A 27,368-nucleotide genomic window follows, 5' to 3' on the forward strand; every position below is an offset into this window, starting at 1 on the left:
AAACCTCTCCCTTCCAAAAGGAGGTCTGTAAAAAAAAGTCGAGGAATTGCAAGAGACCAAATTCCCCCTTATCAGAGAATCATGTTTTTTTGAACAAAAAATATATAGAACCCGTACAAATAGGGAAAACTCCTGAAATCAGCTTTCTCCACACCTAAAAAAGAGATGGGAGGGAAAAACAGACCCAGTACTGAGCACTGCTCAAGTACCCCACTGCTTGGGGGTAGGAAAACAAAAGAACAAAACATAGGCAGGAAGAAGAAGACGACGAATAGGAGGAGAAAGTTTCCTCTCACCCCTTTTCCTCCAGCTATATTTGGCACTGCAGGAGTGGCAGAAATGAGGAAGGTGCAGTATTTCTGTTAAGTCATGACTAGAGTACAGGCCTTTCCCATTACTAACTGCTTTGTTATGAACACTTATCCAGCATATAAAAAGGTTAAAAAAAAGAGCAAAAACTGAAAACTCTAATGTAAACTAGGTATCTGTGATCTCATAGCTGTACACACTGTTCCTGGACCTGCTGCCTACTCTCTGGGTCTCCCCATTCTGCTGGCAAGGAAAAGACAGAAGGACACAGCAGCAGCAGCAGCAAAATGGACATGTCCTCAAGCCCCCTGCAAGAGTCTGCTTTTTATGACTGTCTCTGTAGCTGAAAATGTCCTTTCCACTGGCTCGCAGTGCCCACTGCCAAAAGGACACACCACTCTTGCCAGCTCCTGGGAAGGCAGAAATGTCAAAGAGAGAAACAAATAAATGAAAGAGACCAAAGCATGAGTATCTGGGAGCAGGGTTAGACTCGTGTCTGCATCCATTCTTCCATGCCACAGCAGAGCCACACTGGCAGCACAGCCCGGGCCCAGGAAGCACAGTTCATATCCATCAAACCTACAACTTTGCATCAAGGTGCTACTGAGGATCTGCTTACACAGCACATCTTTCATCTCCACATGGTCTGTATCGAACACGGCCTGATCCTCTGCCATCAGCCACAATTGCAATATCTAGTGCAATCTAGATCTGCAAAGCCACATCTTCATTTCAAACCAGTTAATATTCATATATTCTATCAAAGGGGGCCATGTCCACAGAGCAACACCCATTCTGCCAAGATGAATTCTAGCCGCAAAGCTGCTCCCTACACCAAGCCTGTCTCATCAGCCACATTCCCAGTACCAGAAGAGTTTGTATCCACAGCCAAGACTTTGTATTAAAAAGATTTAGAAATTATTTACCAATCCAGATCTCTCCAAGCACATCACATGTTGCCCAGAGCAATGAAAATCCAAAATATGTGTCCATGGGGGAGGGGAAGAAAAGATTTTTATGTGTCAATCACTTTGAGACTTTCCTCATTTAAAAAAATAATTAAATGTCAGGAATGGAAGGTGTGTCTGCTTGGAAATATGGGGAGCTGGAGAGAAGAATCCCTGTAACTGCATTCCTTGCCACCCCTGTCTTTGTTCAGCAATGATGAGAACTTCACAGAAAGCATCAGTTGTTTGTTTCTCCCTCTTCCTCATCAAAGGACTGCACCCCAGAGGAGGTGACGTCTGAGACTTTGCGGCTCAGTGCAGCATGTTCCATCTCCTCTCGAGGAGACAAAGATTCCAGGTCCCGGCACACTGCATCATCCTCCTCTGGAGAGGGCTTCGTGTTTAGGAGAGGAGCCTTCTCCAGCCGTGGGTTCCCTTCATCCTCAATGTGGTCCTCCATGTATGTGCTGGACTCAGCTCCACCCCCACTCTGAGCAGTCTGCAGGGGCCACACGTGGACCAGCCCCGTGCTCTGGATGAAGTTCTGCTCCTGCCGCTGTTGCTGCAGCTGCTGCTGCTGGAGGAAGCTGCTCTGAAGCAAAATGCTTTCCTGAAGGTTTGTCTGGGATTCATCAAAATTCTGGCCCAGGTAGGAGCCAGTGGCTGGGGAGGCGATGAGGGACTGGTCACTGGCCTCCCAGGCGTCAGAGGAACCTAAGCAATACATGCCCTGTGAGACGTAGGAGTGAGGCCAGCTATCGTACTGCGTCTGGGCCATATGCTCTGCAAGCAAAGGAGGCAAACAACACACAGTTAGACACCCTCCCTAGGCCAAGCCGGTTCATCCAGGTAGCCTGTGTGCCTGCGCATGGCACTGTGCTGCACAGGGTGGATGAATCCTTGAGGGAAGGAGGGCAAAGAGAAGACACAGTTCTGGGCAGTTGGCAGCTGGCCTTGATTATACCCACAACTGACTTAAGAGCTGGTAGCTTTCCACAGGTGGGCTCTAAAAAGGCCAAAGGACCTGGGCTTTGGAAACTCCCTGTTAAGATTAGATTCCCTGGACAGCACCACAAACAGGGGTGACTCTAGCAGATCTGTCTGGGGCTACAGAATAAAACAGGGTAGAGCAAAAGGGAGCAACATGGCAAACAGAGCAGGAAGGAGGTGTCATAAGATTAGCAAGAAGCACTGGAGCTCACCTTGACTTTCCATCAGCTCCTGATAGTTCTCAGAGTAGTTGCCTGCTGGGTTGTCCTGATTTGAGTTAACACTCACATCCTCACCATCCATGGAGGACCAGGCCATGAGAGTCGCTTCAGAAATAGCAAATTGCTCCATCACTCCTGTGCCAAAGGAGACAGGGAAGGGAAGCAAAGATGTATTAAAATTTCCACTTCTCGCCATCATCCTTTACCCCATGTTTTGGTCACACTGTCCCACTCTGGTCCTATCTCAGCAACACCCATCACCCACAGGTGGCTAGAATTCCACCTTGCCTTCCCAGCTGGCAATAGCCCAACCATCGAAGCCTCTCTCTACTTCAGCCACCTGAACCACCCACAGCCCGAGTGTCTTTTCCAAGCTCCTGCATTTTGTTCTCTCAGAGGGACTCTGCTCTGGGGCACCCCCAAACCAGTCCAATCCACGTGCCGAAGACACCCCAGGCACGGCTACCTGCGAGGAAGCGGGCCTCCTTCTCGCCGTCGCTGAGGTCGGAGTAGGCGTCGGCGTCCTTGCGCGCGGCCTCGTGCGTGTGCTGCTGCTGCTGGCTGTGGGCCTTGCCCCAGCCCTGCCACTCGATCATGTGCGCCACGCGGCCCTGCCCCATGGCCGTCGGCTTCGTCACGTGGTCCTTCATGCTGCGGGAGATCCCTAAGGGGCCAGACATCGGAAAACAACCAGGGGCTATCACACAGCTCCGGCGCCTCCAGCCCTGCTCTCTGCCTCCCTTAGAAGTGGAGCTTCTCCCCTCCTTTCCTGACAGGATGCGTGACTAGGGCTGGGTGTCTCCCACCTTTCACTGCATCACTCTCCAGGGGGGTTTCTCCATCTTTCCTTGGACAAACTCTTGGAAGGGGGGGAAAAAGGGGAACCCCAAATATGAAAGACCATTTCCTTCCTTGCCTAGAATCCATTTAGGATAGAGTTGGGCATGAAGGATGAAGCCTGGAAGTGAACAAACTAAGAAACAGAAAATGGGGTTAAACCCAAGACTGAGGGGAAGAAATTGAAGACGTCTGAGCAGGGGTGCATGGTGAGAAGCCAACAGGAGTAAGACAAACCTGTTCTTTAAAAGGGCAACAACTGTGAGATTTCTGTATTTAGAACCACGGTGGTGGAGACTCCTCTAAGGCCATGAAAAGGCAAAAGCCAGAAAGGAGCAGTTGTGAGAGCAACAGAGAGGTATGGGAAGAGGCACAAAGGCCTGTGGAGAGAAACTGCCAAGGCTAAAGTCAAATTTTGAGGACCTCACCAGAGAAAGATGATTTAGCCAAAGCCCCAATCCCATAAGCATTGGAGTTGCGTTTCAGCTTGGGGAGGATGGAGGTCGTATCTTCCATGGAGAGCTGAAAAGAGAGAGAATATGGAGAAATGATATACAGGAAGGAGAAAAGGAAGTGAATTGAAGTGAGAAAACAGTAGGTAGTTGGAAGATGAGGAGCAGAAGCAAGCAGTAAGAACAAAAGAAGAAAAAGAAAAATTAGAGGCTATTTAACCAGGACTGGATATTGCACAGCATTTGGACTGACTGAGGCGAGGCCAGAGGGAGAGGCAGAAAGAGGCTGTCAGAAGCCTCCCGTAAGCAGATGCCAGTGCTCCATGAACATGCTGCGCCATTCCCAGCTCTTTGTTAGAGATGCAAGACATGGCTGATGGACAATTCAGGGATCTTGAAGTGGGGAGTTGTCAGTGCAATAGGCAGGCCACAGTAATATATCATATATGCATCATACTATCAAATTTTTAATTTCACTTTGGGTTTTTTTTTTTCCTCTTATATAGTCTTAATAAAGTAATCATGACTATATCAGTGATGGGTCCTGCTTCATGCATCTATGGCTGTGAAGAAATTTTGTCTAAAGCTCTGCTTAATTTTCTTGACTGTCTTTTCTATGTTTATCCTCAGTCCCTGAATAACAAGGACAGGGCACTGTTGGGACAGGCATCCATCACAAACATCATCACAAAAATAATCTCTCAAGATGAATTCATCAGGCTTCTTCAGAGATGCCAGGCACTGCATATGAGGCTTAACTTTTACAAGGGCAAAATAAGCATTGCTTCTGCTCTTCATTTCAACCTCTCTGAAAATCAAGGCCAGAATGTTTCAAACACAAGGATACTCAAAGTAGTGACTATGACACTGGAAATTTTAAATCCTGACACAAAACAAGCACTTGCCATAGGCACAGACCTCACTCACTCAAAAAGTAAGTGGAGCAATAACTGGCAGTGAAACAGTTGGAGGCAAAGGAAGGCATTGTAAAGATCTTGCACTGTGTATAATTCCAGTCAGTTGCCAAAATATGAGAGGTGTGTTTTTCTGGAAACTGAGTGTAAATGCACCAGCTAAGGCATCCTGTAACTGCGGAGCCAGGAATGTGCCGTGTGTAATGTGAGCTGAGGAAATCAGAAAGCAGAGAAAGAACAGTAAAAAGTGAGAGCACAGCCCTTGTTCCATGATGCATTTCCTTTGGTGAGGAAGCTTGGAGAAAGTCCATCTATGCCCCCACTGGTCATCCCTGCCTGGGTGCTCCTGCTCAGTATCCACCCACTTGTTCCAAGACAGCCTGGGGGCTGTGCTGTCAGCTGCCCCAAGGAACTCATCAAAAAAAGAAAGTAAATTGCAGAGGGCTCCTACTAGTGCAAGGTTGAAGAGCTGTGACATGAAGGCAGGAATGAATGGGAAGGGAAGGGAATTCATGATCCAGCTTCGGTACCAGAGAAGATCTATTGGAACTACACTGGGTAATGCCTCATGAAAGAGCTCCATGGATTCTGTATGGGTTGGAAAATGGGAAACTGCAAGTAAGGAAACTGGCGTCTACTTTCTTTAAGGAAACACGACCTTCTTCAGCTAGACACAGGTGCAGTGAGGAAAAAAAAAAAAAAAAAAGACAAATTTCTTCTAGACAGTTGCTGCATGCACCATTATTTTCCAACACAATTTGATTCTGTAACTGATCCTAGGCAAAAGATCCCAAGCCATAAGTGTCACAATGAAAGAAGTATCAGCACAGTGAGAATTAGTTAAAAATTATATTCAATGTCCCAAGTGCTTTTAAATCACAGTAAAGAAGAAAGGTGCAGGTACTTTAAAAGTTTTGAAAGAATCTGGAATTTGAAAATATTTGTACTACTCAAAATGGAGCTGCTAACCCTGGCCTTCCAAATGTACAAAACCATAAAGTCAACTTATGTGAAAATATTCTGTAAGTATCCTTGAAAATATTCCAGTCAAACAAACATGCATTATTTCTTTTTCAGGATGCAGTTTCTGCATTTGTCAAAAAGAAAAAAGAATATTTTCCCCATGGCACAGGTATTAAGAGCAAAAGGAACATGTGTAGTTAAAATGTTTGCTTGTTTCTCATCTGCTTTTTAACAGAAGTTTACTGGTACTCACCACCTACCCTAGGAGACATAAAGAATTCTGTCACTTCTGTGTGCAACTGAAAATGAGGGAGACATTTCTCCCAAATTCCTGGAGGAGATCAAATGATGCTCGCATCAAGGACTACTACTATTTTTTAAAATATGCTGGACAGACACCTTTCTTGTGTAGCAGTGCCCACAGAACTCAAAAACGGAAGATATGAAATGGCACACATCTGTCCCCAAAAGGATGAAAGCAGTTCAATAGCCACCTACAGATTGAAATACCTGCCAGACAGCAAAAGACTTAGTAGCAAACAAAAATCTATCACTGTCCTCTGAATCGTAGACAGCTCCCAGAATTTCAGCAGCACTAAGGACTTCCAGTCATGTTCCCATTCTGTCCTCCACTGTATCTAATGTCAGACAAATCCTGGTCTTCCTATGACTGGAAATTTGGGAAGTGATGCAGTGCATACTCACATTGATACCATCCCAGGAGAAATCCGTCCGCGTTTGCTAAAGAAAGCAGAGAATGGCACCACGTCAGCATTACAAACAACTCACAAGCAGCCATGCAACTCCAGTAGTTTGCCATAATTAACAGGCACCACTTTATCTGGTATGTCATAAAAAACTCGGGTCTTTCAAGATGGTTTCATTCCCTGCTGGTGATTATGGTGCCTGTAAGTGTCACGATGTTTGAAGGTGAAATAGTGAGTGGGGTGACAGAGTAGGAAAGAGAAAAGCACCTTTTCACAAGGCTCCCCTCTTAAATGTGGGTTGCAACACTTTGAGGTTAACACAAGGAGGAGCTACACCACCTTTGTATTTTGAGTGTCCTACAGCAAGCAACTCAATTCTGCTGAAATTATTTCCTCCTGCAGCGTTTTGGTTTGCCCATTCTGACTCACTCGCCCCTCACAAACCAGAAATATTTCCCACACCATCTATCACAGTACCAGTTCAGAGTGTGTTTCCTTCAGCTGTGAGGACTCATACCTCAACATCTTGGGTTTGGGGATGGAGACACTCAGGAAAATTTAGATGACTCATGTTACACCTATGGTATCCATGCATATAAATCAAAATGTTCACTGAGGTGTGGTTTACGCTCATTGACTTTTAGATCTGCTTTGATTTAACTGAGTTTTCCATACAAGATTGGGCCCAACAATTTCTGCCCACAAAACTGTCTTGAAGTTACTTTCCAAGCTAGCAAGGTACACAAACAAAATAAAAATACCTATATAGGTACACCTATTAACATTTTTCAAGGTTTTGCAAACTGTATCATATTTGTTAAGCTTATTTGTGAACATTACTTGTGATCCTTCAAGTATTATGCATTTAAAATATATTCTATTAATTGTCATTGCATACTCTGAACCTTACAAAGCTGAAAATTCGGGTATTTAAGAATGCAGAAGCTGCAATAATTCAATGAACCAGCCCTAAAAATACTGCATGGTAAGTCAATTGTCTGTGAGTTACTAATGAATGCATCTGTAAAATTTAAAACGCAGACAAAATGTGTTTCTTTGAAAGATTTAACGGCTGTGCTGCAGAAGCTGAGACAGACACAGTGCTGGACATTCCAATGTGAATCCCTTATCCAAGGAATGCAGACCTACAGGCTTGTCAGAACTGTCACTGTTTTTCTCATGTTATGTTCTACTCCCATCATGACTGGTTAAAAATCAATTTCTTTTGCAAATTCTTACTCACTATGGATCTTGTGAAGGGAGTGACTCAATTCTATTCAGAGCAAGCCAAACTACAGACGTTTGATCCTCAGGAGCTCACTGGCATTCCAGGCCTCCTCTGGGCCTCAGTGATGCACAACATCCATTTCTGAACTTAGAATTCAAGCTTTCTACCCTTGGCTAAGCAGCTCTGGGTCAGGCACTCACCTCAGTGGAAGGTCGATGGAAGCTGCTGCCATGCAGTGAACTCGTGCTGTCCATATTGATTTGGTCCACATCTTTCAGTCCCTTCCAGTCTACTGCAATCACCTCATTTCCTGTGGGAACACATCTGATCAGGTTTCTGAATGCCACAACAATTTGTTCTATCAGTCTTAAGCCAACTCAGCGAAGCAAGCAGGAGAATCAGTGAGTTTAAGGCCACAACGGACTCAAATCAGATATTCCATTTCTAATCAGACCACCTGTACCTCATCAACTATTGTATTTCTCACAGCTATCTCCATATGAAGACTATGTCACTTGTGTTTTTCTCAAACATGATGTATGCTTGGCTAAAGTACAGATCCATCCAGTCATGATGTGCGACTGAGAGAGAACCAATTCCTTTAATATCTCCTTTCAATATTAAACCATCATCCCTCAAAAAGGCAATTCACCATTATGGTTTGAATTGATTGGATATCAGCTCAGAGTTGTTGGAGCCTTTGCTTTGCCATCCTCAGCAAGACAAAAGACTTTTTTCATACCTGTCATTACATTTCAAATTTTAAATATCAATAACATAAAATAGAAATTATAACATTTTATTAAGATTAAAAAATTAAATATTATTAAATTTAAGAAGTAAAACTAAATGCTAAGAAGCACATGTAAGTAGTCAGCCAGGTAACCAGGACTGCTCTGTGCAGTTCAGCAATTTGCCATACCTTCAGCCTGTGTGCCATCCTTAAACTCTGGTTCGAGTTATTTGCTCCCACATCATGGAAGAATAATTGTACTGTCCTAAACCCAAGTCTCCTAGAATCTGTCACAAAATGTAGCTGTCAGAATAATCATCTATTCCTGGGACCTATTCAGCAAGGTCTAGTCTGTTTGGATTCAATGTGAATGATTCTACTTTCATGATGTTCTAACTTTTTTTTTTTGCTCTTTATAGCAAATTTCTCCTCCACAGACATACGCAAAGCCCCTTGCTCGTTCTAAGCAGCTCTGACACGTTTAGAGAGTGCTCATCACTGCACTTCCCCAGTACAAATCTTCTGACAGGTGAAAGATGCTGCCTTCCACCCCAACAGGCCTGCAGGAGCCATGGAGCCACTCAGTTGAGTCACACTGAGGTATTCATCAGCTAGAATTCAAACTGCAAAAAACCTGATTTTGTCGCCTAAAAATGCTGAACATGGCACTATGAAAAACACCAGAAAGACAACGGTATTTGCATGTTGTGGTGTCCACCACACCTTCACATCTCCAATTTCTGCTTCTGTGCAGGAAGCTCCACTAAGGAATATTTTTTCCTTCACATCCAAAGTACGTTTCTGTTCATCAGGATCATTAGAACCAAGTGCTTTAATAGCATCCCCCATATGTTTCTAACTAGGGTGAGTAAAGCTGCTGCTCTCTGAGTTGCAGTTCCTTGCAACTCGGGGAACTCAAAAGAAGGATTCCTGTACTGCATGCTACAAAGGTGAGCACAGACACCAGACACAGCCAGACCTCAAGAGAAAGCAGGACATGGCTATGATGAGCATGACAAACACCACCTCTCAGGGCTGTGATCCTCTTCACTGGTTCTCCTGAAAAGCACATGCATGTATTGGGCCTCACTGAGCCCTTGCTAACTGCATTGTCACCAACTGCATTGGCAACCTCGAGTACAGCAAGCAGGAGAGGGAGATCTGGGGATTTCTGTACCCAAGGCAGAGGAGCAAGGCTTAATGGGCCACTTGAGTTGCCTGTTGCCACCATGGCTGGGAACCTCTTACATCTGGGTAAGAAGTAAACATCTGGGTAAGAAGTAAACCTTCTAGGGCTGGAAGTCTCTCTAGAAAAGGGAAGTTCCAGGCAGAGCTGTGAAAGCCCAGCTGACAGCCCCATGTGCATCAGCTGTAAAGTCTGGCTATGGCTTAGGATGGAATACACTTGTACTCAGTCCCCCTGAATAGGGAAGGAGTAAAGGGAAGAAGAAGGAAGCACTTCTAGGAAGTGCAAACCTAGAGAGGAAGGAGTGGAGGGGTTGACTGTGATCAGGGTGAACTGAGTGTCCAACAGAGGTCAATAGAGTATGAAACTGGTGCAAAGAGCAGAGCAGGAGCCTGCCCCTGCCTACTGGGATCCAGCTGCCTTTTCCTGTCTGTGCTCCATCCCTCCACATGCCACCCCACACACTAGAAAGGGAGAGCTGGGGCATTCCGGCCACAGAGCTGAACAAGATAGGGATGCTGGAGAGGCAGGAGAGACATCACCTCTCCAGAGCAGAACCCTTCCGTGCAGGTAACAGCATCACACCTGTTTAATCTCTGTTTAGCCAATGCTTTTTCCTGTACTCTCAGCTCTTTCTGAGCCTAATGCTGTGGCCCTTCTCTAAGTCTAGAGCCACCCTGGCATACACTGCAAGCAGGCTGCAGCACCATTCTGGGCATGCATTGCAAAGACACCTCTGCCCCAGCCAAAGGAAAAGGAGCCTCTTGCTCAGTACATGTGACTTGACAGCTCCAAAGTTCAGCAAATGACACTCAGCCTTTGCTCTCAATGCTGCAAGCCCACTGATGGTTTTCTTGAAGTGTTAGAATGTGGAAAATATTCATAGAACCACACAATGGTTTGGGTTGGAAGGGACCTTAAAAATCATCTAGTTTCAGCCCCCTGCCATGGACAAGGACACCTTGCATTAGATCAGGTTGCTCAGAGCCCCATCCTGTTGGAACCCTGGAGGCTGAAAATTTTAAGCCTTCTGAGCTGAGCGGTGCTGACCCTCAGGCAGGCACATTTGACTTGAGGCCTTGAAACAGGCTTCTGAGATTGTGTGATAGCACAGGGGTTATGAGTGTGTAGTTAAAGGAGTATTGTGTAATCTCACAAAGTAAAAACTTAAGTTTGAAGTTTTGGTGTACAGTAATGCATGTGAGCCAAGACAGAAGATTCAAAGTGTTGTCTAGGTTCTTCTTCTCCTTCTTCTTCACAGATTTGAGTAGTTTTCTCTAATTAAGTGAAAGATGCTCGCATTGTGGACCTTCTTGAATAGTCATTATTGAGTCAAAAGCATAAATAATATGTCACCTTAGTATTGAGTAATTATCTCTTAAATAGCCTTAGTAAAAATTAAAAGTGGTCCATTTTGTCTCGTTTCTTTAAATAACAAGTTAAAACTCAGTGCTTTGTGAAACTGTAAATAAATAAGATATAATAAACAACCAAAACCAAACTTGACTCTGTGTCTCCTGTGTCTTTCATCCTGGCCTCAGCCAAAACAAAGCAAGCAAAACTATAACACCATCCAGCCTGGCCTTGAACACTGCCAGGGACGGGGCATCCACAGCTGTGCCAGTGGCTCATTACCCTCACGGTAAAGAAATCCTTCTCATCATCAAATTTAAACCAACCCTTCCACTTTGAAGCCACCTCCTCTGGCCCTATCCCTCCATGCCCTTGTAGAACGTCCCTCTCCAGGTTTCAGGCCCCCTTTAGGTACTGGAAGATGCTGTAAGGTCTCCCAGGAGCTTTCTCTTGTCCAGGCTAAATATTAATACTATTCTGGCAGATGGTGGCATCAAATGGTTGAAGAACATCAAACAATTATTTGTCTCAAAGTCCACACCTGTTCTGTAATAGCAGATCTGAAGAACTACAGAATTTATTTACTACTGTTTCTTTCCAATTGAAACAGCTCATCTACCTAGTTCAGGGAAAAAGAATGAGTAATATGTGATTTTGCATGCTCTATAAAGACTGAATAATTTTTGAAAATAAATTCTTGGTCTAAACAGTTTCACAGCTACTAAGAGAGAAATATATTGAGAAAATAACTCTTTAACATCTGTTAAATGGTTTTAAATGAAGTCATATTTGCTGAGAAGTTACAGCATCACACACTTTGAAAAGAAAATGTCTGTGTTCTAACTGATGTTGGGCCTGCGGCAACATTACTTTCTCTTATTGAAAGTTGGATAAAGGTTAGTGGGTTTTTTTCTCTCCTGCTAGAAATAGCAAGAGCAACATTAACCCATGTTAGATCAAGACATGAAAAAACAAGTTCTCCTCTGACAGATGGAAGGAAACAAACACAGAAATTTAGAAAAAAATATGGAGAGTGAAGTGGGAAAACAGAAACTGAAACCAGTACTTTGTAAATTAGTATTCTTTTTATCCAGTCTATTGTCAACCTCTTTCTCCCTGCAATTAGTACAGAGCTTTTTTTCTTTTGTAATGGTGTGTTTCTTCTCCAATATAATTTCTCTTCTCCATCTTCCATTCCAGCTCCTGCTTATCATCATGACTATTCCATTTGTAATTCTATGATCAATCACCTCTTACAGAATAGTATTTGCTCTTCTCCATACGGAGCTGATAAGAATTTTAAAATGAATGGGTCATAAAGCTAATTTTAAAGTGGAATTTTTACAAACATGCTATCAAATTTCTCATTTAGATGTTCTGAAATGAGGTGATGAAAGTTGAAAGATAACTGGTTTATGACTTCCCTGTCATTGTTTCTGTATGGTGTGTATAGAAAGGGTATAGAGGGGATTAATTTTCATTGAACTTTTAAAAGATGTCTTCATTTTTTAAAAAATATTGCTATTTGGTTTGGGTTTTTTAACGTAGATTTCATCCTTGTTTTGGAAGACTCAGTAGATGGCTGAAGAAAAAGAAGGAAGCTGATTTCACAAAGCAGAGAGGGAAAATGAAAGCTGTCGAAACACATTAAGCCACATTATTTCAGATCATGACTGCTTTGTATTTTTAACACAAATGAGACAAAAAACAAAGTCTGCAAAAACAGTCGTGAGAAAAAGATGTCTCCATTACAACTGACATAATATTCCAACTCAAGTCGTTTAAGCCTCAAGGGGAAAATATCCCTCTTTCTCTTACAGTACTGTTAAGGTAAAAATCAAGATTTATTTTTAAATCAAGCCTTTTTAAATAATAAAGATGAAAAATATTTAAAGAGGAAAAAATGGGGGAAAGAGAATATCCTTTTCCCCACTTTTTGCTTTAGTTGGGGGGTTTAGGGCATCATAACTCTGGACCCTCAGGAATTAGGGAATGTGTGTAGTAAGCGTTCCCAAACAAAGTGACCATTTTGATGAATGCACTGGAAAAATCCAAAATGCCATCTGGATGACTGCACCTCACCTTGCTGATCTACTATTATTACTTTTTTACTATTCCTGTAGCTCGTTTTGCCATATACCTTAATTTACCATGGAGACGTTGAGTTTCTTAGTTGGATAAATTTTCAGTTTCTTTGCATTTCTGTGATCCTAAGAAATTCAAATTGTTTTGAATTACTCAAAACTTAATCTAAACAAGCCCATTCTCCTTGGGTCTCCTCTTGACATTTTCTCAATTGCTGTTTCCAGTGTGCATTAACTGATTCTATATTTGGTACCTCTGCCTGTATTTTCTTCATTTACCAAAGTCCATGCCTGAATCAGACTTCTACATCTATTACTTCAATCTGCATCTATAGCCTTTAATAATCCATTGTGTTGTAACTTCTCTGCTGGATGTTAAACATATCTCCAATTTGTCTTCTCTATTTTGTGCCACATCAAATAGATGAACAGAGTTTGAGAGTCTTAAATTTTGTTTTTCCCTTCCAAACATCATGCTGGTGAAGACCTACACCATATACCAAATAAGTATTTGTGTTATTTGGCTTCTGATGTGTCATGCCAATTAACACAAGAAACATTTTAATTAAGCAATGACTTTCCAGCACTGCTATTATCCCCCGTTAGCACACTTTCTTCTATTTCTCAAATGTTACTTTCCAGCAGAGAGTAGAAACCTTGTCATTTGATATTGGTAGCCAACGTTAATGTTGGTAAAGATGAATATTTAGAGTAAATGGTTCAATTATTCTTTTCCATCCCCCCTTTTTTTCCCCCGAACAACTAAGAAAACAACAAATGTAATTGCAGTAATTATGATCAGTCTTTAAATTGTTCTTTCCCTGGTACCAATTTTCATGATACTCGTGGGAGTGTGTATCTTTGTCAAACATAACATCATCGTATCTTGTCAAATGTGGTTGAAATTAAAGCAGTTGAAGCTACTGGGAAGGACTGACAGATGGGTGGCTAGAATAACCATAGAAACCCTCTCCCTCCCTGCCTGCTTTACACAGAGCAAATCAAAGCTATCCAAAAGGTCATCAAGGAAAGGAATAAACCTCTGTCACCAGAGCTGTCCCTGAGGTGAACCTCTGAAGGAAGCACTCGAATTCTCTTAGGTAAAGCTGAGAAATCATTCAATCCAAGTTATTCACCTAACTCTGCACGAATTCTAGCTTGTACTGCAGAAGGAATCATGAAAATTAGTTATCTGCTGCTGATAGATACCAATGGGGTCACTTGTGGAAGAGAAACAGAAAAAAAACCTGGTTTTGTGGAGGAGACAGAGCTGAACAGTTTTGTGCTCATAAAGGCACAGAAATGTCTTGGTCTCCACAAAACAGATGCCTTTCAAATTTTTCATAAAAAATGGAAACATCTGCAACTCTGACATGTCTGTAAGATTAGGAGTCAGATGGCCAGTTCTCAGGATCTTTGCTTTGAATCTGGATAATTTGAGTACTTTTCCAAACCATTCTACCTCTCCCTGCAGGTAGGTCCCTTTTCAGAGCTGTTTAGGAGACAGAATTAATGAACAAAGCCTACACGAACACCTACATTTTTCTTCTTGAGTGGAAACACTGTCAAACCAATACTAAAGGCTACCACCTATCTTTAAGTAAAAGACGAGCAGAGAGCCTAATGCTAGACACAAGGAGCTCTGCCCTGAGCAGCCTTCATGTCATTTGGGCTAAGGAGGTACTGCAAAACGAAACACATCCAATTAACACAAACTCAAAAAAACCCAAACCTCAGAGCACTGTCTCATTTGCAGGACAAGTATCAGCCAGCACGAACAGCAGCCATGGGTTTATCCTCATTCTTCACTGCTTCTCTGAAGTGCAGAGAATGTGTCCCCAGGGGCCTCACTCAGCACAGTAAGTATGAAAACGTCAATATGAACCAAGGTAGCAGCCCTCTCTGGCTGGCCTGCAGCCAGCAGTACAGAAGTAATAGGCAGCAGGCAGTTTCATACATTGCTCTCCATATGTGTTTAAATTTTAATCCCTCTGTAGCCAGCATGTCACATGGGCACTGTCCTGGAGCACAGGAATACTATTAGACATGCCATCTTCACGCTGTAGTTTCATCCTTAACAGTGTGGGAGAAGAACCACCCCCACTGCTCCTCAAGAGTCAGCCAGCAGATCACAGTGCACCTTTCTCACCTCAGGGATGCTCCTGGTCCCTCTTCGTGGAATGGACAAAACAAGAGCCTGCTCCAAACACCAGCACATGGGGGTATGGCAGCCTGTGAGTTTCAGGCTCCACCCTCCTTACCTGCCCTGCCTCAGCTGTGGAGTATCACCCCGGCAGCCCCAGAGTTGACAGCCAGGTGGCTACACCATTCTCCACCACAGCCATCACACACTTGGTCACAGTCCTCACAAAGCATCTGCTTTTGGGACAGCAGCAGTGGTCAGAGACAGACAAGAAGCACTGAGGCAGCTGACTCCCTGCCACCACCCTCCCCAAAAAACAAAGTACATACCATAGCCTTTTCCTCAGCTTTTGTCACTACACTTTTCCTCCACATCCAATAAAGGATGAAACATTCTCCTTGGTCCTCCTTTGGCTGCTTATGCATTCACAAAAACATTTTTATTGCATTTTATGGCAATGGTCAGACTAAATTCTGGTTGGTCTTTGGCCTTTCTAATTTTGTCTCTGCACAACCTCACAACATGCTTGCAGTCTTCCTGAATGGCCTGCTCCTTCTTCCAAAGGTGAAATACTCTCTTTATTTCTGGAGTTTCAGACTAAGCTCTCTGTTCAGCCAGGCTGGTCTTCTCCTCCACTGGCTCACCTTTCAGCACATGGGGAGGGCCTGCTTCTGCACCTTTAAGGATCCCCTCTTGAAGAATATCCAGCCTTCCTGGACTCCTCTGCCCTTCAGAACTGCCTCTTAAGGGACTCTGTCAAACAGTCTCCTGAACAAGCCAAAGCCTGACTGCCAGAAGTCCAAAGTGGCAGTTCTGCTGACCCCCCCTCCTTACTGCTCTGAGAATCAAAAACTCTCTCATTGTGTGATGGCTTATGCCCAAGACAGCCTCCAACCAACACATCACCTACAAGTCCCTCTCTGTTCACAAACAACAGGTCCAGCAGGTGCCTTCCCTAGTTGGCTTACTCACCAGCTGGGTCAGGAAATTCTCACACACACTCCGGGAAACTCCTAGTCTTTTTCCTCTCTGCTGTATCGTATTTCCAGCAGATATCTTGTAAAGAAAACTCTTCCCAATCCTAGAAAGCCACCACCAGGGCTTCAGGTGTCCTCACCAGACAGAGCTCCACAGCTCCCTAAGCAACTAGGGAAAATGACAAAGAGCAGCTGGCACTGAAACTGCAGAGGCTGAGCTCACCAGGCAGAGCTGCAGGCACTGAATGCCCAGCCCTGAACCTGCTCAGGTGAGGCTACATCTCACCATCACAAACACCATCACACTGACCCTTAACCCCACCCCAAGATCTTCCCTGCTGTGCCTGAGGGCATTCACACCTACACAAGGGGTGCTAACTGTTCAAGAGGTCCCTCTGATCTCCAAGGGCTAATCCACTGTCAAGGGAACAGTCATCACTCTCTGCTACACGTACACATCATTTGTTCAACCTCCTCCTCAAACCCAAAAGCTCCTTAGACCCATGATGATACATGGTTGTAGGATCACTCACTGTCACAAGAGAATGAAGAACCCTGGTGGCCAGTTTCTACTCTGAGCTAATTCAATGGACCATTGGGAATATCAGCTGGAAAAATCCTTCATCAAGCAGAAGGCACAAGTTTCTTCAGAGGATTCCCCGAGTCATGCCTTTTCTGCAGTCAGAGGGAGACTGCCACACCACACATGCCAATCTTGTGTCTCCTACAGAACTTACAATTTTGATTCTGGCTGCACTTCTCACATCTTGTATAGTTTCTATCCCAAGACCCACTTAATTCTGGGTCCTCTTTATCAACTATCTTGTTTCTCACTAAGCTGGATATGTCAGCTCCAGGAGGAGGAAATCCCAAGATCCTAGCAAACTAACAGTGTTATTTCTATTCCTGTGCTCCAGGCAGGGCATCACTAGGCAACATCTACCAGTTCCTGGATGTCACAGAAATACAGGGGTGCTCTGCTCACGGTTCCCCCATGGTCCCCTGTTTCCCAGGTTTTAGCCTGTTAGTCTGTTCTCTTTTCTTATTGTTTTCTTCTTCCCACCCCCCCATTCCTCAGTGATTGGATTTTTTTCCTCTCTGGTTTCTTTTCTTCATTCTCTTCTTCTTTTGGCAAGTGGTGGGAAAGGAGATATTTAGTATTTGTTAGAGCTGGGTATCAGTTTGTCCTTAAAGTGGGAGTGGATGTATAAGAAAGACAGGGAACAATTCAAACACGGGAAACAGCAGTGGTATTTTCTCAGAATATTTGTCCTACCTGTCACAATTTACACCTCAAGTAGTTCCCAAGAAAGACATTGCCACTGTATCTAGTCATCTTTAAAGGATTCATCTGTTCACTTCTAAAATAATAAAAAAAAGCCTTTTAGTACCTGTAGCATCCTATGTCAAGTACTTCCACAATTGAATTCTATGTGCTACATAAAGCAGTGCTGACTTTTATTTGCTTCAAACTTGCCATATGCTAGTTTCATTTGATGTTTAGACCCTGGTTTAAAATGTATAATGAAATAGTCTTCCCTCATGATTTCCTCCATGCTGTTCCTATCCCAGAGAAAATTCATGATTTTATAGAAATCTGTCACATCCTTAACCATCTAATTTCCATACTTGAGAAATCCCTATTTAAATAGCTCCTTTCATATTAGCCACACGATACCTTTGATTGTGTTTCCTGCCCATTTCTGAATCTTTTCCAGTTTGATTATGGCCTTTCTGAAACAAGAATAGACCATTAGGGTCAATGCATTATAAAGGATCAAAATAAGGGAATCATATGGATAGATGCATAGTATAATGCATAGTATAATGCATAGTATAATGCTGTTTCTCATTTTATTCTCTATTCTTGTCCTAATTGCTAACATTTCATTGGCATTTTTAGTGGTACTAAGCATTAAGCCACACAGTATAACTGCAAGATCTCGTTCCTGCATGGTAATAGTAAACTCTGAACCTCCATCATTGCAAATGTAACTCTAGAATTGCTTTGCCTGTGTGCATCATTTTACATTTATCCACATCAAATTTCACCCATAATTTATGCCATTCGATATTGTGAAATCAAATGACCTATAACTTGATATTGTGAAATCCTTTTTCAAGTCACTCCATGCAGTTTTTTGCCTGCTCCCCCAAATGATTACTTTATTTTCCTATTTTGTTACCTCATTATGTACCCCTCTCCCCTTTTCATGTCATTTATGGATATGCACAAATCTGAAAAAAATATCCCTTTGGAAAACTGACATTTCATGTTAATCCTTGTTTCCTATCTTCACCTAGCTACTTAAGGAATGTCTTTGATTCAGCAGCAGATCCATGTCCTTTAACAGCCTGGGCTGAGTGACCTTTACAAATGTGCTTTGCAAATCCAAGTGGACTATTGCCACTGGACCTCCTTTGTCCATAATGCTTGTTGACCCCTTCTAAGTCTTATAAATTGTGATATCCACTAACAACAGTAGGGTTAACTCTTTCTCAGTACATCTTTTCTGTCCATGCATGCACTAATTCTGTTCTTCTGAGTAATGCTTATTAGCTTGCCTTCTAGGCATATCTTGTTTACTAGCCTGCAGTTTTCCAGATCTCAAAATCATTTTAAGAACTGGCATCACATCATCTACCTTTCAATCTTTTTGTACCGAAGGAACTGGAAAGCATTAGATAACAATCTGCAGTTCAGCTCTTTCAGCCTCAAATGTCTCCAGAAGTCCTGGATGAATATCATCTGACCACTTCTTTGTCTACCTGTTCCACAACTCACAGAGGCTTTGATTTGAAGCTCATGTGATGCATCTCCAACAAGGCAAAATTCCATAGAAAAAAATTCCACAACTTCTCCCACAATTAACAGATACAAAATTTTTGGGCTTTTGAGGCTGGGGGCAGAGAGTGGTGATATTCTGCTGTGGTCTTAATCTCTCTCGATCACCTCAAGCCTCTCCAGTAGTAATACTACGCACTCAGTCCTTCTAATCATTGCAAAAGGCAAGTTATTTTCCTTTTACACGCTCTTCGAATAGCTCCTGAAGTAAACATTTATTCTGCAGCCTGCCCAGCTTCCTGCCTTCACAGCCTCTTTGATCTTTCTCTGCCTCTCACTCCTTTCTGTCACCATCCTGGCCAGTGAATGTAAACGGCCACTGGCATAAACCCTAAAACTCATTTTTCCATGTGGAATGTCAATCCATATGCTCACCATTTGGGTCACCAAACTATTTTCTCCAGCGCACTTTAGAAATTTTGAGCTGAAAATTTCCCCATGAGCCATGTCTGATCAGCACTTGCAAATACAATCACATTCGTTTTGGGATACAAAATTATGTTTCATTTAAAAGTCTGGTATACTCCTGGACTTGGGAACGTGTAGCTTAAACTCACAGAGAAACATCCTGATCATCTATTATGACCTCCTTAAAATAATGGAGGCTAAATGTATTCCCTTTCTTAATTATACTTTCTGTTGCTGTGCTTGAACTAAAGCACTTTTTAAAATCGTGATTTTATTGTGTTCATGTGACAGAGGGCTCCCTACAACTCTCAGTAAATAATCCTAAGAGTTCAGTATTTTTACTTTTTGATTTTTGCCTCATTTCCAATCTGAATGTATCTGCCATTCTTCTATCACATCTTTAAAGTTTTCTACCAGGTTGAAGAGTCAGATGACTTCCTTCAAACACTTAAAGACTGTAATCAAGACACTTCTGTAAGTTTTTATTCACGGTTCTGTGTTTATTTTCTTGTCATACTTCAGTTTTGCAGTATTTCTCAAAGTGATAATAGTAGAATTAGACAAAGTAGATGAAAAATAGTTTTTTTCACAAGTGCCAAATGCAGATGAAAATATGCTTTTCTCTCCTGCTGTTCAATATTCAAGATCAAAGAACCACATCAGCTTCCTTGGCTGCAGCACCTCAGTAGTAGCTGCTGATCTGCAGTTCCAATATCTATAAGCTTATTCAGTGAGACTGCTTTCTAACGTAGAATTCTGGTCCCATAAATACTATACACCCTCTGCCATTAGATATATGAACTCCTGTTTGGTTAAACTGAAACACACATTGTCTGTCAGTACTTAAGACGAATCAAACTGTTCCGTATCAGTGATTTATCCCTTTCATTTTTAGCAGTTCTTCCAGTCATTTCAGATACTACCAAGTTTATCAGTATTTTAGATCTCCTTCAGGATCTCGAGCAGTATGCTAAAATCACATAGTACTTTGCAAAATTAGAGCCACAGGTTTTTCAACAACGATTCTTTACTTGTTGGTATTTTGCTATCTATTGAATTTAGATGGACTTAAGATGTGCTGTCCTCATTTATTAACTAGCTAAGAATCATGCAGTGCTAAGCTGATCACTAGGTGATTAGACATTGTCTTTTACCAATCTCATATTTTACCTCCATTACCACAATTGTAGGTAAAGGTACTTCTATCAGAGAAGTACTTGGCTGCAGGGAGACTCATAAAGTCATGAAATTAAGTTAGCTTGACAGGCTCTGTTTTGTATAAGCCCATTTTCACTGATATATTGTCCTAATATTTTATTGGAAATTTTAACAAACTGATAAAATTAAATACATAGGTCATCTCACAAAACCTTTCAAGTTGTGGTAACACCCCAGCTCTTCACTTGAGACCTTCTTCACTATTTCAACACCTTATAAAACAAAGCTTTAATTTTTTTATCCAAGAGCTTAAAAACTCATGAGTGTGAATTATCTTGAATTGGTTGTTTTAAGTATCAGTCTAAAATCACAGTTGTTTGCTGTTGGAGAGCATAACCTTATTAAATGAGCTGAAAACTATTTTTTCTACTTCCCCCCAAGAAAGCAGGCCTAAAACATTTACTGATTAGTTCACTACTGCTTCAATACACATCAGTCTATAGAATTAAGACTCCCAGCTCTATCATGCCGATGAATTCATTACTTCCATTTTTTCATCAGCTCCTTTGTAATTTCTCTCATAATTCTGTCAATATTACGGTCCATAAGAGTTCACAAAGTCAGTATGCTCTACCTCAGTTCTGTTCCTCAAATCACATCTGCTGCATCGTACACACACAAAAGTCTTACCTCAATCAGCAACACGGCAAAGACTGTTTTCTGTTACTAATGACTGTTTCTGACACACACTTACCTTGCACATGTTCTTTTAGGACTGTTTCCTTATTAAGCCAGGCTTATGCAATCATGCTCTTTGCTAGCCTCTCCCCAGCACAACTTTGAAACCACTCACCTGTATTTCAGAAACCCTGACAAGAGAGGGAGGTCTCAGAGATGACCTGTTTGTACACCCTTCAGGACAACTGGCCGCTAGGTCTGGGAGATGGTCTCTGTTCAGAATCTTACTGGCAGAAACAAGTCCTCATCCCTGAGCTCTTTACTTGAGTTTCTAAAAGTGATCAGATTGAGAGCTGCTCGAAAGAGGAAAAGCCAGACTGGGAAGAAATACAAGTAGTAAAGTGAGAACAACCACAAAGCAATCTAATCTGGAAGGTGTCCCTTTGACCCTCTGTTCTGTTTATCTCTATCCCAAGTAAGAGAGGAACAAGATGCCCAGATGCCCCTTTTCATGTACGCCCACTCCTTTAATCACATCACCTACAGTTTCTACACGGACCTCTGTGCTCCTTCCCCTTCCACTTGTGTGCATGCAACTCAGTGAAAATATCCCTACTCTCATGACTCAGTTTCCTTGTGCATCACCATTTCCTTTCTGAGGCTTCTCCCTCTCTTTATTCCTTTTCACTCACTCACTCAGATGTTGAAGGTGAAGGAGGGAGGAACTGGACACCTTGATACATACTGGATATGTGTGAGGTATGTATGCAGAGTGGATGTCTCACTTTCTCACACTCCAAGTGTGCAGACCACATTTGCCGTTCCAGATCTCATTTCACACACCGATGGATCTGTGAGGGGGGATAAGTAAGGAGAAAAATGCAGGGGATGTTCACTGCTTGTTCCAGCTGCTTTACCCCTCTCCTGTCAGCCTCCTACCCTGCTCCTACTCTGCTGAATCTAAAGTGGCTGGATTAGGAGTGGGTGGTCTTTGGCTCCATCTCTCCTCCTGTGGGTGCTATGAGCCACTCATAGCATAGATCTTACACTTAGCATAGATCACCCAGCGGGAAAGCAACACGTGAAGCATGCACTGCTGCCTCTGACAGGACACTGACCACTGCTCGTGAAGGGAGCCCAGCAAGCCAGGTACCTGGCTTTGGCAGCTCACACCTGACCCAGAGACTGAACAAGTAAGAGCTCTGCCTTTTCCAGTCTGCATGGTCAGTGACTGATGCTGGGTGCATGAGCTGGGCTGTCACCTGGGCTGTTTCTTGCAAAACTGCCAGACCAAAACCACACAGAGAGGACTTCAGCTGGCAGCTGGGGTTATCATGGTGAGGAACTCTGTGACACATGGCAATCTCCACAGTTAAAGGAAAGTGGGGATGGGGGTAACATGTAGGAGTGTACTAATGACATGATGGAGACCTCGGCTCCTCTGGCAGAGCAAGACCAAAGCAGTGGGTCCAACCTGACTCAGAGGCAACCACTCCAGGGTTTAGACCCTAAGCACAGAATCACAGGATAATTGGGTTGGAAGGTGCCTCCTGAGGTGCAAGCTCCAGCTCAAAGCAGAGTCAGCTATGAGGTTAAGATTACTCAGGGCTTTATCCAGTCTGGTCTAGAAAACCCTCAAAGAATGGATACTGAACAACCTCTCTGGGAAACCCCTTACAGTGCTTGACAATCCTCTCACAATCAAAAAGCTTTTCCTGATACTCAGTGTGAGTAACTCTGGTTATTCTTTTCTCACACTCCAGAAGTACTATTAGTTTATAATGTCTTGGAATATTTTCCCACCATTTTACATCACATTCACAAAACATGTTTGCTGCCGGCTTCTGTGCAAAGACATGAGAAAAATCAGAGAAATCACTGGAAAAAAAGAGAGAGCAATCTTGGGCTTAACAGGCTTGAGCTTTCTATTAAGTTAATCCATTCAAGGAATTAAGAGATACCTTGCCACACTAATCAGAACAGCCAGTATTAGGAGATGTCTAAGCTGTAGTCAAAGGTACACTTGCAATGCATTCAGACACCTAAGCAGACCTGAAATCCTAAACTTGGCTAACTCAGTTACTGTCAACAATCAAGCTGATCTTTGGCATTTAGTTGGTTGGCACCCAAATATCTACAAGTTCCTAGATGGATTTTACAGCCTTATCTTTCCAGCAATCTCAGCAAAAATTCTCCCAGAAACTGAGACCCAGCTACGATGAGAGTTGCTAGGCAGCTCTCTAGGAACTATGATGGGCTATCACCAATACACGGACATGACTTGTGGCCATCACCAGAGGAAGAAGCCACCTCAAGTTCTCATTGTGTAATTGCTATCATGCCATGCTACACAAAGCACATGTATGACATTGAGACGTGATTGTAGAAAAGGTGACTGGGTATCAAGTTCTCATTTTAAGATCATTTTTCAGCTTTTTCCATACCTTAGGAAATCATAATGTGATCATTGCCATTCTGGCATCCTCTGTAAAATTTAAAGATGCTCTATGACTCTATTTCAAATTATCACATATGGAGCTGCTCTGCTAAGACCCTCTCGATTACTTTTCCCCGGGGAGAAATAACCAGAAAACTCATATTTAGGAAAGAAAATGTGAAGTTGCACATCACTAAACATGTGCGAACTATGACATCTAACTAGATCATAGTAAAACATCCCTGCGGGAGATGAAGAAATCATGTGGCTTGCTTAAAATTGGAATGGAAAAAGGCCCGGAGCAAGCTCAGGGCACAATCCTGCACTGGCCCTCGTGTGGTGAATAAACTAAATGTGACTGATTATGAGCTTTCTATCACTAATTATAACCTCTTGAATTCTGAGTTCAAAATCTGCTCCATGCAAGTTCCAATACAAGCATAGCATTCCTTTCTTTTGGACCTACCTGGTCTTGGAAAGGAAATACAGAGCCTGTACACTGAAGTAATTCTAAAAACCTAACCAGATACACTTGGAAGAGAGAACACAAAGCTCTGCTCACGCTAGGATGCTAGTTTCCAACCATATCCTAGAGCTCAGACACAGTACTTCAAAGCACTGGTTTCCCAAAATATGTCTGAAGAATCCTCTCAATAACTCCAGGAAGGCTGGAGCAAAAAAAATCTAGGCTGCCAATTAAGAATTGTTCTGAACAAAATTCCTTACGTGGAGTAGTCCAAATAAAACTCAAGGATCCCACCCTCAATAAATCCAGGCTCTAAGACTGACAAGAGAATAAGCCCCTTCTAAAGCAGAGCAGTGTGAAAGTTTCACTCGAAGCAGGCATCAGGCAGGATTACTACATTCACATCTGACTCCCACAGAGACCAGAATCATAGTTGTGCAATCCCCCTTAGTGCACACCTTCATAACAGCAGGGCAAGAAAAACTCCTCAGTTAACTGTACAAATAGGTCCCTAAAGTCCACTGAGCTATCACCATCAAGAATGAAGGTACATCACACCAACCAAAAATTGCCACGGTATGAGAAGTCAGACATCTGTGCCATTAAGGTCTGTACCGAAGGACTGCAATTTGCAGACAAAGTGAATTTTCAGCTATCATTATCCCATCGATATAGCAAAGATGCTATTTTCTGTTTTCATCTATGCCCACACAACTGTATGACATTTATAAATATATATATAAACATATATATAGTATCATATGAGAATGACACTTGCAACAGCTCATTTGTACCAGGGGTTTTTCTGTAACACAGATTCCAAGTCACAGATCATAAAAACGCTGCCACGCACGGGAACAAACACCTGTAGTTTGTACAACAGCTTAGCCACATTTGGGAGTGGAGAGTGGATGTTACTAAATGCATGTTTGCTCTTTATTTCAACAGCATTGTGGGAAGAGAGACCAAGAATTAGCGCTGTCAGTTTGGACACACATCGATAAAAGGTGTATCAATAATTACCCAGTTAACAGGACAATAATGTCCTCGGCAGTGTGGGTGTGTGGAGGATAGGGAGCAAGGCAGGAGATGGAGGCAATACATGTCTTGATATGCTATAGACAGTGATCCAGGTGAGCTTGAAGAATCTCAAGGGAAATGTTGCAGTGATCTTTGCCATGTGCACACGTAAGAGATTCCTCTAGGTCATAAGGACATTTGAGACCGCTAAGAGACATAGACTAGATACAGGAATTAATTCCCAAAAACTGGAATTTGGAAAATTTGGAAAATCCAGAAACTGAATTCTGTAGTTTTAAAGTTTGCTGCTGCAGGAGTAGATGGTTCCCTGCAAGTGCTCACAAAGGGCTTTCCCACTGGGACAAGAAGTGTCACAGCACCAGGCTTTGACACAGCCCCTCAGATTTACTCTGGGGTGACACAGTCCCTCCATGTAGGGTGGTGGTGCAATTCTGATGTCCTCAGAGGTCTCCTTTTCCCACAGATGCCGGTGTGCTCTTGGGAGGGACAGAGCAGACCAGCTTGGGAGAGAGCTGTACTGCCAAATGAACTCTGTCTTGCTCTCAGAGATTCTTTTGGTACATTATTATATGTATCCCCATGTAACTAACAGAGCTTTGCACAGAAGAAAAATTTCCTGAAGGGACAAATACACGTCCAGAATGCTGTGTTTACCTGTAGATACCTGTGCTTAAAGATCAAGGGACCTCTTGGTATCTGCGTGTGTGTAGGAGGGGAAAGCTGGGTTACATAGCCTGAAGGCTTGGGATCTTTTGGTTAAAAATGTGCATGGCATGGCCCAGTGGAAGGATGCCATCCCTCTCCGTGTCCCCTCGCAATAGCTCCGCGAGAGGGAAGGGATTCGGTTTCGTTTGCTCTTCTCCATTGAAGTCTACGCAGGGGGAAGGGGGAGACAAGAAGACGTGCAGATCATGCAACGTTATGCATCCTCGGCTAACAATAAAGCCTTGCCGAGCAAAGGAGGCAGCCGCCGGCCGCCTGATCCCGCTTCGGGAGGCACGGCACGGCACGCCCCGCACCCACCCCCTTCTCCGGAGGCGCCGCACTGACCCACATGTTCGGCGACCTTTCGTCACGGGTGACACGGGCAGACGACCCCCGGCCCCGGGCACGTCCCGCCGCCCCGCCGCCAGCACCTAGGCCAGCGGCTCGGCGGAGCCCCGCCACGCCACGGGAGACCGAGGTGGGGAAGGGTCGCCCGCAGCTAATGGCGCTGCACGGGCAGCGGGAGGGGGGCTGCGAGGGGCGACCCGCCACCCGCCGCGCCGGGGGCCGCCGTGCCGGTGCGGCCGGGCGGGGGCCGCGGCTGCCCGAGCATCCTCTGGCGCCGTCCCCGCCAACGCCTTACCCACGGTGCGGGATCCGATGCAGCCCATCACTCCGGGGGGGCTCCGGGGAGAGGCGGCAGCCTCAGCAGCGAGCAGGCGGAGAAGGCAGGGAGCGGCGGAGGTCGGAAAGGAGCCGGTCCCTTCAGCGGGAGACGCCGGGGTGGCCCAGCGGGGACCGGCGCGGGGTCATGGTCAGGTAGGAGCGCGGGGTGCCCCGGCCGGGGCGAGGCGGGGAGCCCGCGGGCCAGGCTGGCATCTGCCCCCGCCGCGCCTCCGCGCTTCGTTCCGCGCCCCGCGCGGCTCCCCGTCCGCCGCCGCGTCCCCGCCGCTGCCGCCGCCGAGCCCCCGCCGCCCGGCCGCCCCCCGCTGCCGGCTCCCCGACGGGGGGCGGGCTGAGATTGGGTAAACAGCTCGGCCCGGCAGCGCCGCGCCGATTGGCTGCCGCCCTCCGCGGCCCGGGGAGGGGAGGCAGCGCCGGGCCGCCCCTCGGCCGCGGGGAGCGCGGGACCGGCCGGCGGCGGGGCGGAGGCGAGGGAGCCCGGCGGGCGGGCGGGCAGGACGGGACAGGTGCGGGATGCGCACGGAGCGGGGGGCGGCGCGGGGACCCGCCCGCCTTGGGAGCGGGGCGGGGCGGGCACAGGTGAGCGGCGGGCGGTGCCGCAAGGCCGGGAGCGGAGGGGGGAGGCGGGTGGGCAGCGGGCGCGTCCCCGTAAGAGTAAAGCGAGCGGTGACGGCGGGAGGTGGGTGAGCAGCGGGCGCGTCTCCGTCAGAAGCAGCATTAGCAGCGAGGGGCGCTGCGATGGATGGATGGATGGATGGATGGATGGATGGATGGATGGATGGATGGATGGATGGATGGATGGATGGATGGATGGATGGGGGCGGGGCGGGCGCGGTTTCCCGGTAACTACACTTGCGGACCCGACTCAGTTACCGGCAGCCCCCCAGCGGCCACGCCGCGCC

The 27,368-nt window shown here is 44.6% G+C and overlaps 1 protein-coding gene across 1 annotated transcript; it reads right to left on the minus strand.

Annotated features, from left to right (window-relative positions):
• Nucleotides 1-989: 989 nt before the first annotated feature.
• Nucleotides 990-26,717, minus strand: FAM131B (family with sequence similarity 131 member B). The gene is made up of 7 exons (XM_066341085.1): nucleotides 26,426-26,717; nucleotides 7,769-7,878; nucleotides 6,339-6,374; nucleotides 3,733-3,826; nucleotides 2,934-3,131; nucleotides 2,459-2,602; nucleotides 990-2,039 (listed from the first exon to the last, which is right to left on the minus strand). Exons 1-7 carry the CDS (start codon nucleotides 26,451-26,453, stop codon nucleotides 1,495-1,497), a joined length of 1,155 nt encoding a protein of 384 aa, XP_066197182.1. The 5' UTR covers nucleotides 26,454-26,717; the 3' UTR covers nucleotides 990-1,494.
• Nucleotides 26,718-27,368: the final 651 nt, after the last annotated feature.

The sequence above is a fragment of the Sylvia atricapilla genome, chromosome 2, assembly GCF_009819655.1.
Source record: "Sylvia atricapilla isolate bSylAtr1 chromosome 2, bSylAtr1.pri, whole genome shotgun sequence".
In the NCBI taxonomy this organism is placed as follows: domain Eukaryota; kingdom Metazoa; phylum Chordata; class Aves; order Passeriformes; family Sylviidae; genus Sylvia; species Sylvia atricapilla.

Excerpts from the sequence above, each read along its gene's own strand:
- FAM131B (XM_066341085.1), bottom strand. The coding sequence starts at position 26,453 with ATGGGCTGCATCGGATCCCGCACCGTGG. Across the intron at positions 6,375-7,768 it reads TCCATCGACCTTCCACTGAG|CAAACGCGGACGGATTTCTC; the intron begins GTGAGTGCCTGA and ends TGCTTTCTTTAG. Across the intron at positions 2,040-2,458 it reads GGAGCTGATGGAAAGTCAAG|AGCATATGGCCCAGACGCAG; the intron begins GTGAGCTCCAGT and ends CTTTGCTTGCAG.